This window comes from Meles meles, chromosome 11 (assembly GCF_922984935.1).
Source record: "Meles meles chromosome 11, mMelMel3.1 paternal haplotype, whole genome shotgun sequence".
NCBI lineage: Eukaryota > Metazoa > Chordata > Mammalia > Carnivora > Mustelidae > Meles > Meles meles.
This window is the reverse complement of record NC_060076.1, coordinates 4,123,161-4,135,396: the sequence shown is the minus strand read 5'-3', so window position 1 is coordinate 4,135,396 and position 12,236 is coordinate 4,123,161. Positions and strand designations below refer to the sequence as shown.

The 12,236-nt window shown below is 59.4% G+C and overlaps 1 protein-coding gene across 8 annotated transcripts in view; it reads left to right on the top strand.

Annotated features, from left to right (window-relative positions):
- The first annotated feature begins 947 nt into the window (after positions 1-947).
- Positions 948-12,236, top strand: part of NTNG2 (netrin G2) — a 66,083-nt gene continuing 54,794 nt past the window's right edge. The window contains exons 1-3 of one of the 8 annotated variants that reach the window (XM_046022838.1): positions 948-1,463; positions 5,210-5,338; positions 5,577-6,271. In XM_046022838.1, coding sequence (XP_045878794.1) covers positions 6,059-6,271 — 213 coding nt within the window. In that variant the 5' untranslated portion in view covers positions 948-1,463; positions 5,210-5,338; positions 5,577-6,058. Of the gene's footprint in view, positions 1,464-2,152; positions 2,193-5,209; positions 6,272-12,236 lie in introns of those variants that run through there. The other 7 variants (XM_046022839.1, XM_046022841.1, XM_046022840.1 and 4 more) reach the window with 7 other exon arrangements.

The window sequence follows — 12,236 nt, the reverse complement described above, 5'->3', positions numbered from 1 at the left end:
CCTGAGCACTGCAGTGGGAACCCACCCCGGAGGAGGAGGAGGCCGGGAGCACCTGAAATCCACATGTCCCCCCTGGAAGATGGAGGAAGCTCTCTGCACAGCCCTGGAAGACAGCACCGGCAGGAAACCTCCAGGGGGGTTCAAGAGCCCGGGGCTGCCCAGTATTGCCAACTCCTTGGCCTCTGCCCAGAGGGGCCCCCTGCAGGAGTCCTCCCGCATCCCTCCCGCCCTCTCACCAGGAGTGAGGCCCCTCCTGCCCCCCTACTCTGCGCTCCCTCCGGAGCTGGCTTGGCTTCATCAAAAGCAGGGCCCATCAGGGTGGAGGCGGCGATGTGTCAGCTGGTATTCAGGCTCTGGTTGTGCGCTCAGATCGCTCCCCCTCCCCATCTCCCCAAATCCACCCACCCACCCTTTTACCCACTGCTTGGGGCCTTCTGGGCGGCAGCACTTCACAGAGGGAGTCAGAGCGGCAGGCTTGAGCCCTTGGCTGTTGGGGGTGGGTGGACTGACTCACTTGGCCCCCTCCCTGGTGCCGATGGGGCAGCCCCCACACCCCTGGGCTCTGGCACCCCGTCAGGCCCCAGGGTTTTGGAAAAGGAAGCTGCAGCCCCGCGGCGCCTGACCCGGGCCGGCTGAGGATGCGCCCTGCGCGCACCGACCCGCCGGCCCCCGAGCCGGGAGGAGATGTTTAGGCAGCGACCCCCGAGAGCAGGCTCGCTCCCGCGGCCGCCTGCTGGGGCCACCCTGGCCGCGGGCCCGCCGGGACGCCCCTGCTGGCGGCGCCCCTCCCCGGGCCGTGGCGCGTCCCCCGAGTCTCGCAGTATTTCCTTCCTGCACCTTTAAGAAGACCGTTGCTCCGTGGTGGGATGGTGTGTTAAAGCCACACAGAGGAAGTTACGCAGCCCGGATCAGACCGTGAGATAAAAGCCCCGATGGTGACCGTGAGAGATGGCAAGAGGATTTAGCCCCGGCATTAACTTGGAGCGGAGTGCAGGGGGGCGGTGAAGCGCCCCGCCATCTGGCCCGCGCCGCGCCGGGGGGGATGCCCCGGCGCCCCGACGAGCCGCCGCGAAGCCCACCCGGGCCGGGGGCTGCCGGGTGCCCGCGCGCCGGTCCTCTCCGAGCCGCCCCGGGGGCCCAAAAAGTTTGCACTTGTTAGAGGCGACCTCCCGCTCGGCCCGGGGCGGGCGATGCGGGCGGCGCGGGCGGCCCCCTCCCCCGGCCCGCGTCTCCGGGACGGCTGCGGGCGGCCCCCCCGGCGGCCGGAGGGCTCCCCAGCCCCGATCTGACGGCCGCGGCGGCGGCGGCCACAGCGGCGAGCGGGAGCGGCGCGCCGAGGAGCAGCGGCTCGCCGCCCTCCGGCCCGCGCCCCCACCCAGCGCCGGCCAGGGCAGGCGGAGCGCCCGCGGGCGGCGGTCCTCGGCCTCCCGGGTCTGCGCTCCGGGAAGCTGCTCCGAGCCGGGGTAAGGCGGCGGGGAGAGCCGGCGGGCGCGCGGGGGGGAGAGCGGCGGCAGCCTTGCCAGCCTGGTTTCATTTTCAAGGGGCTTGGGTGACCGTGCAAGCTTCCCCGGGGCCGGGAGCCACGAAAGCGGCCCAGCAGAGGCTCGGATGCAAAAGTTATTCGGTGGCTGCCGTTACTAGCGGAGGACCGGAGTCGCCCGGGAGGGGTGTGTGAGTGTGCGTTTGTGGCAGCATCTTAAAGGAAAAGCTTGTCTTTCCGGCTGGCGTTTTCCTGCCGGGGTCTTTTTCCATCGTGTGTGTGAGCGCGCGCGCGCGAGTGTGTGTGTGTGTGTGTGTGTGTGCCCGCGCGCGCGTGTGGTGGGGATGGATGTTGCAAGAGTGCGTGCATGTGTTTGTGAAGAGGAAATTAACCCTTCTCTCGCGCTACTCCTCCGCCCCAACTGGACCGCCCCCCGCCACCGCCACCCGCCAGCCCCCCTTCCCCGCACCCCCTTCCCATCTCTCCGAAACCCGGGTCTGTGCGACTTGCACAGAGAAACTCTCGGCCAGCCGGGCTGGAAACTTCTTTCCGTGCCGTGGAGGGGTGGGCTAATGGGGGAGGGGGATGAGCAGGGACCGGCTTGGGGACGTGTGGAGTGGAGCCTGGAACAGGGCTGTGCGCAGACGGGGGGAGCAGAGGCAGCGGGAAGGCGGGAAGAGGACCGTGGGCCCGCGGGGTCCGCCCGCTCGGAGTAAGTTGCCCGCCGGGGCGGGGGGCGGCGGAGGCAGGGGCGCTGCTGGAAGCGGCGCGGGGTAAAAGGAGGTAACTATTCCCGGGCGCTTTGCTCGGTGTCTTCTAAATGAGGGAGGCGGTGCCAACGGAGGGGGCACCCTCGGTGCTGGCAGGGCCTTTATTAAAGTCCTGCTTGTTAATTGCTGCCGGGGCTTGCACCCAACTTGGGAAAGCCAAAACGCAGCTGCGGGACTGGGGGGCACGCCCCTGTGCGATGCATGCCCCGGTGCAGCCTACCCGGTGCTCGGACTCCACCCCGACCCCTCGATCCAGCCAAGACCGACCCCCGACCCCCGCCCAGCCGAGGCCTCCTTGGCGGGCCCCACCCCCCAGCCCTCAACTTTCCCGGGCTCCCCGGCAGCCAAGAGGCCGTGGGGGGCGCCAGGAGCCGAGAGGGCCCCTGTTCCAGGGCTGGGGGGCACCCGGACCGCGGGCAGCAGGATGCTAGCTAAGCCAGAGGTGCCCGGAGCACCCCGAGGACCTGGCCCGGGGTGGAGGGCGGGAAGGTGACCCGGCGGCAGCGGGCTCCCCACTCCTTCCTAGCCCTCGGGCACCACCTCCTTGATGGCAGATTTCATTCCGCCCCGCTGCCCCCATGGGAAGGGAGAGGGAACCTCAGGGTGGGCAGCCGCCGGACCCCACTTCCAGTGCTCTCCCGGGGGCCCGCGCCCACAGCGCCAAGTTTCCCACGAGGCGAGGGCGCAGCGGGCAACTCCGGGAGGAGCCCGCTCCGAGCCCAGCCAGCTCCGAGAGGCGCTAATTCAATAAGACAGAGAAATCGGAGTTCAGAAATCCTGGTAAAATCTAATTTTCGGGTTTTAATACCCTGGCTATCAGCCCCCCTCGGTTCCTGAGGACTCTTAAAAGAAATAAAGCGCATTGATTCTATTTGTTCCTGGGAGCTGCAGTTTCTTAATAATATCAGGTGAAGATTTATTTTCCAAGGAGAAAACGATCCACCGGGATACAACCTCTTACTCTGAAATTTCCCGGCTGGCTTCTCACTCCCCGCGCGCCACCTCCTTATTCCGGGGCCTCTTGCTTCTCTCGTCCCTCCTTGGTTTTTGGGGTTTTTTGTTGTTGTTGTTGTTGGTTTTTTTTTTTTTTTTTTGCTTTTCTTTTTTGGCAAAAGCCGCTGTAAGATTCGCTCATTGAGCTCACTAATCTCGCTGTAATACCAGCGACGCCCCGCTGATTGACGAGTTGGAAACACATTTGCTCCCCCGCCCCCAGCAGACTGGGTTGTCCTTGGCTTCCCCGCACCCCACCCCCGCCCCAACCACCACCCCATTTTCCAGGGAATGCGCGGCATTTAAACCGAAAGAACTGCAAAGCGAAAGAACTGCAAAGCGTTTCCCAGATTTTCGAGTTGCTGTGCACTTGGCTCTCCGCGGCCTCCCGGCCTCCCGGCCTCGCTGCCTCCCGGCGCCCAGGGGAGGCTGCCGGAGGCGCAGTCGAAACCCTGGGCAGCGGCTGGTCCTGCAGAGGAAGGAAGCCCGGAAGCCCGCAGCCAGCGCCCTGGGGTCGCCCCCCCCCCCCCCAGGAGCTCCCTACCTGTCCGTGAACAGTTGGGAGTCCTAGGCTGGGAGAATTAACGAGGGACCTGCTGTTTTCTGGGCAGCTCGAAGCTTGGGGAGAGGCATCCAAACCTTTGCCGGCCGCGCTATTTTATTTTTACGACATTTTCTCAGGTTGTAAAAATAGTCGCCAGGCGGGTTCTTTCTGAGAGTTTTCTAGCAAGGAGCGTATTCAAGGCCAGGCAGGTTCTAAGACAGGTTTCTCTTTAAACAGCCAGAGGTGAGCCCTGAAAATGTGGTCCCCCCTCGGCTTCTCATTCATCTCCATCTAGGGCCCTTCAGCCAGGGAGAGGGGCGGGGGCGGCCTTAATGCTGATTTATGATTCCCCGGGACTGACTGGGGGCTCCTGTGGGATCCCAGGGGAGCCGCCAGCCCGCTCTGGACAAAGTCCGCCTCCCCGGTTTGTCATTTTTGGCAGCAGTATGTTTGTGTCTGGGTGGAGAGTGGGGTTTCATGGCAAAGTGATTAACTCTTTAGGGAGGCTTCCCTGTAGGGGGTGGCAGGTGAGAATCGCTGAGGTTAGTTAGCAACAAAGCCCAAGCAGCGTGGGGAGGAAGAGGCAATCATCATAGGTCTAATAACCAGAATAATTAATAATGGGGCTGTCTGGTGTGACTCATCGCATAACCTTTGCCCTACTGGCTCATATTTTTGGCCAGGATCCCACACTGGCCGGACTCAAATTCTCCTGGTGATGTACCCAGTATCTAGGGACACACAGCGATACCGGAGTCATGTTTTCTGCAATGTAACATTCATCTTCCTTATCGCTATTTGGGCTCTTAAATAATTATCAGTAGCTTAAAATAGTAAAGCAATAATCATAATAGTGACTCATTTATAGACACACCCTCCAAAGATGATTGCAGAATTTTGGCCTTGATGAGAAACTCTTAACATGACAAACCACCGTCACTTCCGCAGTAGTCTTCACCGTCCCTGGTTTCTTAGCGTTGAAAATCCAATGGACCATTGTAGAATTTGGGGAGAGATTTCTCAGCACCTGGTTCTTACTTGCTGGCCCGCACTTGGATCTGTACCTGTCTGTACAGGCTCGTCGGCACCCACCGCGACAGCTTTGACATTCTGAGTTGTCGGTCACAATATCGAGAGCCGCCACTCAACCTTGACCCCTGAGCATGTTTTAGGAAGTCAGTGACCCCAGGCAAGAGCACTTCTGCTGCCCTAATAACCCCAGAAAAGAGGGGGGAAAAGCAAATCCCCTTCTAAATAATGTGCCGAGCCTGCAAATGTGCAAATCTAATATTAATAAAAATAACCCAGCTTTCTCGGGAGACCTTGCTAATGCAGCCTCGTTTTTTTTTTCCGTGCACATTTTGCAGAGAGCTTTTATTCTTATGCATCTTTATTGCCCCCCCTCTTTTTAATTTGTTGCAGGTGTTGTTGCTAATGAGCTCTCTTCCTCCCCTCTTACAATGAAAGACAAGCCAGCCCCCGGGTACCTGGATGGATTGAGAGCCAAGTGTCAGAAACTTCATAATAAGTTGCCGATGGCTACCAGCCAAGGTCAGCTGGCTCCCATTAGTGCCTGTCCCCACAAAGCAGAGCCAAATAAGCTTCTCCCCAGTTAAGAACCTCAGTCGCTCTTTCATGTGGCGGTCCAGCCGCACAATTGTTGTCGCTTTAAGCCCATGTGAAAAGAAATCTCTTTTATTGGTCTGAGACGCCAGTCCAGTCCCACCGAGGGAACACGGTTCCGGCGAACACGTACACTTCCTGATTTGATTGTATCTTTACAACGCAGGCTGGAGGGTTGTTTTGCAGTTCTGTTGAGCACATCACACATGAAGGGCCCTTTAAAGACCTGGATTGATTGGAAGGACAAAAATTAAAAGCAATCTGACCCGGCCTCATGCCAGATCCCTGAGGATTCGCTCCCTATCCCGTTTCCATTCACTGTCACAATTCGAGAGCCTGCCTGATTTGATCAGATTCACCTCTGGGAGAGGTGTAATGCCAAGGTCAGGAGGACGCGAAGTTACGGGCAACTTTTTGATCTGCCCATCAGCAGTCTGAGAAACGCTGGCTCTGAGTTTTCCGAATCGGCCTTCGGGAAGAAACAAGTTCCTCGCTCTTCGCACGCCGGCCCTGCTCCCGTCCCTGGGACGTCCGGCCACCGGTGCCTGGTAGATGTGGCACTTCCATGCTGAGGCCCAGAGTCCCGCCTGACCCGGTCGCTGCCTCTCCAGGGCCTGTCTGGGCCACGCCCCTGCGGACTGCGCAGCCATGCTGCCCCTGCTCGCCCTTTTCCTGCACTGCCTCCCACTGGCCTCGGGGGACTACGACATCTGCAAATCCTGGGTGACCACGGACGAGGGCCCCACCTGGGAGTTCTACGCCTGCCAGCCCAAGGTGATGCGGCTGAAGGACTACGTCAAAGTGAAGGTGGAGCCCTCGGGCATCACGTGCGGAGACCCCCCTGAGAGGTTCTGCTCCCACGTAAGTCAGCCCCCCACCGTTCTGTTCGCTCAGGCCGAGGGGGAGGGGGTCCGGGACAGACTCTGCTGATGGGTGGGCAGAACGGCAGGACCAGAGAGATGCAAGGTGGACTTTCCCGCATCTTGGGTTGGGAGCAGATGGCTGTCCCACCTTGGGAAAGGGCCAAAGCCAAGGCCACCCCCAGGGCTCTGCGGTCATGTGACGTCATTCTCTGGGGTGGGTACCTTCTTGACCAGCTGACCACCAGATCCTTTTCTCTTGGGAAGACCACAGTAGTGATGGGTTCTGGGCCGGGCCCCGCAGACAAGCCCCGCCTCCCCTGGGCAAGGGAACAGGGCGCAGGGCACTCTGTGCATCCCTTCTGTGGTACCACGTCCTATCCCACGATCTGATCTGGCAGACGGTGTTGCCGGGCCAGCGCGTGCCACGCACCAAGCAGGAGCCCTGCCGGGGAAGGTCTGATGCACGTGCAGAGGGGTTCATAAGGGTGGAAGGAGAGAGCCAGACCAGGACGGACGGTGTGGCTTGTTCTCTTTCCCATCCCATCCCTGTGCGTGGTGACTGCAGTCACTGCTTAAGTCAGGGGGCCAGCAGCTGTTCAGGTGTTGTCGCTTGAGCCCTTAATTAAGAGAAGGATGGGGTCTTAGAGCCATGGAGCACTTGAGCGGTCCGTGTCACCAACCACAACAGCGGTGATACTAGGAGGGACTCTTCATGGGAGCCCCTCGTGTGGGCGGAGAGCTTGCTCTGCACGTCCTCCCATCGGCTCGCCCGGGCTGGTTCTCTGTTGTATCAAGGAGGCCTTTTAGGGGGTGGGCTCTGAACCAGTGGCATCTCTGGGCCTCTGTTCCATGGTCTGTAAAATGGGCGTTGTAAGGGGCAAGTGAGCTGATTCATATGTGAAAAGTGCTGAGTAGGGCCTTTCACAGAGCAAGTGCCCTGTCGGTGTTAGCTGTTGTCATTCTTGTCGTTCAGATGGAGAAACTGAGGCTCCAGGCCACACCAGGAAGTGGTAATGCAGTGATTCAAGGGTCTGAGCTAAGCTGCCTGCCAGAGAGGGGCCTTCCCACTTGGCCAAGGCTTAGATCTCCATCCCGGCCCCTGTGCCTGGCCGGAGGCTGGGCTGCGCAGCCAGGCTGCGGGAGCTGGTAGGAGGGCTCAGCAGCATCTTTGGGGCGGTGGCAGCCTCCATGTGTCCTTGAGGGAGCCTCCGGGTCTCTGGGCTTATGGCTGGACTGAGCAGGTATCCCACTGGGCTCCTGAGGAAGCCTCCGTCCCACGGGCAGCCCCATTCCGATCACAGAGCAGTCACCCTGGGAAGGTAGCTTCCTGTCTGGACCATCAGCAGGGAGGCTGTCCCTGTGGCAGGTGGCTGGGCCCAGGGAGCAAGCTGGGGAGGGACGGGGAAAAGCAAGAAGGCAGCAGAGGGCTGGGAGTGGGGGTTGCCGGGTAGCTCATGGGGGTCACTGCACTGGGGATCCCAGGGCCTCAGGGCTCAGAGATGAGCAAGGGGGTCAGCTCGTAAAGGTCAGGCAGGGGCAAGGCCACACTTGGGGCCAGTGCAGCTCAGTTCTGAGCCTACGTTCTAGGAGGGTGACCCAGCCCAGCTCATGCAAAGACTTCTCCACACACTCCCGGGACAGTCAACCTCTGCTTCTCGTAGTAGAGCCCTGACTGTATTTCTTCTCTTCAATATTCATCATTGCTTTAATGAACTGGGGGGAAGGGTATGGGACGGGGCAGCTCAATCACAATTCACTGGACCAGCATCTGGTCAAGAGCTTGAGGGGTGGAGATGACCATCAAATGCAAGTCTGAGGCCCTCTCCTGGCCGAAGCTGGATCACGATACCCTTAGCTCTGGGCCTCTGCCCTGCCCCTACTCTCGTAGGGAGAACCCAGTGCACCTGCCAGGGTGGGGTACTCACCCTCCCCCAATCCTAATGTTGTCCCGCCTGAGTCCTGGCAGGTGTCACTGAACGCTGAGGTCTGGAAGGAGCTGCCCTCCCTTCTCCTTCTCTCCTGGGAAGACAGGAAAGGAAGAGCAGCGTCTTCAACATCTCCTGCCTAGGTCCTGCCCAGGGTCCTCGGTGTCTCCACACCTGTCTGATGGACTTAAATATTTCACTACAGGCTGCCATCCCGCTCTGCCTGTTACTACGAATGTGCGGCCAACAAGAGTGGGGACTCTGCCTGGCCGGTGGAGGGGGGCTGGCTTCTGCGGGGAGCGGTGGGGGAGGGGGTCACATCCAGATAACTTCAACCCCCTCCCCGTGCCGCCTCCCCAGAGCAGGTCCTGTCTGTGTCTCATTTAATCATCTCTAGGATGCTCTGAGTGGGTCCTGTTCTAATCCTGTTGTAGGGATTAGAAGGGGGTTGCCTAAATCCTGCCAAGGTCACTCAGTGTGGAAGGCAGACGGCAACCTGTCTGCAGCCGGAGCCCATGCTCCCCCAGCAGGTGGCTCCGCCTTCCCTCGCAGAGCTCCAGCTTCCTGCCCGGTAGAGGAGAGATAATCCCGTATGCCAGGCATGGAGCCAGCCGGGGAGAGCGAGCTGGTACACAGTGGGTTCTCAATGTGCAGTAGGATTGTGTGTTTATCATTATTGTTAGGACGCCCTCAGCAGTGTCCCTGGCTTCTCTTCTTTGCCTCTGTCCAGCCTCCAGAATGCCACGCCCTGCATTCCCAGTCTCTGGGCCTCCCGCCTGCCCTGGGTGGTCAGGGAGCTCCGACTCCTGCGGGCACGGCCTGCGGCATGAACCACCAGGGGGCGCCCTAATGGTATCCGGCCACTCACTAACCCTTAGCCTGGCCAGTGCCCCGTGGGTCCCTGCGGCGACTGGGGGACCTGTCCCCACATCAGCCAATGGGCGTGTGAGCCCTGGAGCACCCCCCAGGGTGCACAGGGAGGGCACAAAGCAGCCACTGTTTCCGAGGTTCAGGGTGCAGACCCTCCCTCCCGCCAGGCTTCCCGTCCTTCCGCAAGGCCACCTGAGACCTGAATTGTAAATTCCAGCCTGGTGAGGAAGGGGAGCGGGGAGAAGACCAAGATAAATGAATAAATAAAAACCTATTGGCTCTAAATGCACAATGAGAATTAATAGGGATGAGCTCTCAACCAAGGATCCGAGGGCAAGGGCAAAATTTCAATGAGGGCTGCAGGAGAGCATGGGCGGCCCCCACCCTCCATTCCGGGCCAGGCCGGAGAGGGCCAGCCTGGCCACGGGGCAGGGTCCAGGGGACAGGAGAGGCCATACCCACTGAGGCTTCTCATCCCCTGTGCTGTTGAGTGTCAGGAGCAGCCCCACGGTGCCCCAAAACACTCTCCTTGTGCCTCTGGAGACAAAAGCTGACCCTTCTCTCAGGAGAGAGATGGTGAGGAAGAGAGAGGGGGTGGGGTGCTGGCCACAGACCAGGCAGGTGGTGGTTTAAGCAACCCTACAGGTCCCCCCTTGCTACCTAAAGCATAGTCCTTGGACTCGCCTTATTAAAAATGCAGAATCCCAGGCCTGCCCCAGACTGCTGAGCCAGGAACTGCATTTTAACATGCGATCCAGGGATCTCAGAGACATCCAGGGTACGGTCCGAGGTATGTAACGGCCTCTTGGTGCGCACACCCCACGGCTGACGTTCCCAGGGGATCCGCATGGCTACGTGCAGAATCCCTGTTCAAGGAGATGGTGGGGAGCAGCAAGCCCGGGAGTGAGGGCTGGAGCTGGGAGCTGACGTCCCTGAGACCCTCTGGAAGCTTCCAAAGAGAGGCTGTGGGTATCCCATCTAGAGCCACAGGCCTTGGGTCTGAGGACCCGGGCTCCCATCCCAGCTCTGTTCTCAGGTCATTTAGATCCTCTGAACCTCGGTTTCCTCGTCTGTAATGGGGGGCGATCGTGGGCTGCCTTGCCCGTCCCACCAGCTTCCTGGGAGAAGGAAATGCTTCTCTCAGAATATCTAGAGGTGCTTGAAGAGGGTGAGTTCTGTTCTCGCGTCAGGCTTTAATATGATTGTTGATCCAATCTTGATCCTCTTGATTTTGAAATAGATGAACATTAAACTTTTTATCCAAGGAGATTTTACATGTACAGGACCCTTGGTCTTGAGCTTGATGGGAAACCAGGAATAGACCATGCAGGTGTGTCTTTGAGCACCTTTCTCCTCAAGCACCTGCTTTTCCTTCTCCGTGCCTCGGTTTACCCAGATGCAGAGCACATGGTCCCGTCCCCCCACCCAAGGGGACTGCTGGGTTGGGTGGATCCTTGAGTCCTCAAGCCCCTTCCCACCGTGACATTGAACACCATATGTAGAATCAAGGTCATAGATGTCCCGCCTCCAGCCAGACCTCCGTGTTCACAAAATGTTCCCACCAAGCCACACTGACCTGACAGCTCGGCTGGCTCAGCCCTCCTTCCCCCTCTGTTGTCCTGGCCCCGAGGCCCGCAGGGGAGAGCGTGTGGAACAACTCGTCCCCTCCCTCCTGCCCTCAGAGAGACAGCACAGCAGATGTTACCCACATACACTACCAACAGGTGTCGGGGAGACAGAGCTGCTGTGGTGGGAGCCCCCAAAAGGTGAAGATGCGTCTCTTCAGCTCACCCTTCGTGTTCCAGCCCGACACGCTTCCCACCTCTGCACCCTTTCATGGGCCACCTCCCCCACCCAGAATGTCTTCCCTTGCTTCCTTCCACATTTACCTGGAAAACTCCAGCTCATTTTCAAGGTTCTGGTTGGACCTCACCTCCTCCAGGAGGCTTTCCCTGATTCCCTAACCCAGGTGGGTAGAAGGCCCCCATCTGGTCACATCCCCGTCATCGTGCTCACTGATGTTGGCCTAGTGGTTTAGGGCGTGGGTCCTAGGACCAGAGAGACAGAGGTTAGAACCCCATGCTGTGTGACCTTTGGCATGAGGCTTAACCTCTCTGAGCCTTATTTCCTCAAATTGCTGCTATTCATAGGTTATGCAAACAGGACTGTCCATTGCACAGCGCCTGGCATATGGTCGATGCTCATTCATGCGGGCTATTGTACTCCTGGTGTTTTCTTTTGCCTTGGACTGTGAGCTCCCCAGAAGCTGAGCCGTCCCATCTTTCTGTCTCCTATCTGTGCGAGGTACGCGTTTAACCAACAAATGGTTGGGTGAGTGGAAGGTGGATGTGATCCAGGAAGACTTCTCAGAGGAGGAGAGATTAGAACTGAGTCTTACAGGAAGAACTGGGGTTGCGATCAGGGCAGAGGAAGCACCGGAAGCTCCCGCTTGGCTCCAGTGGAGCCCCTGCTTTGTGGGACCGGCCACGGGGTGACAGCCGGCGGTCTGCACAGCCTGTCCTTAAGTAGGAAGCGACTCTGGAACCAGAGCTTCACCCAACCCTTAGTTAAGGCAGCTCATTCTGTTGAAACGCCTGAGGCAGGGCCCAGCTTGGGACAAGAATAGTTCCATGCATGACATCTTCCCGCACAGTGACGTCTCCTTCCTGGGGAGCGGCTGAGTGACAGGCTTGGGGCGGCGTGGCTGGGGGGGTCAGTGCCCACATGCGTGAGATCCTTGCCCCTTGCTTTTCTTAAGGGAATGGCTTTGGGTCCAGACACCCCATGGAGGGTGGAGTGCGGTGGGGAGGGGACGGAGCCTGGAGGTGGCGGCCTCTGGTGTCAGAAGTGTCAGAAAGGAGTGTGGGAAGCTCTAGAACTTTCCAGCATACACATCCCTGCCTTCCCCAGGCTCATCTTCCTCTTCCATCTCTACACTCTCCAGCTTTGGTTTTTAATATATTCCCAAGTTTCTCGTGCCTGTATTATCACCAGCTGCCTCAAATCCCACAGGCGGGGAGGAGGGGGATGGACAAATGGACAGCCGGGCAGGCTACCCCCCACTGTGGATGAGAATTTGGGCTCTGGGAAGGGGCAAATGCGAGCTGCTCTTACCCCGTCCTTCTGGGCTGTGGGACTTTGGCTGAGTCCCTTGTACTCTGAGGCTCG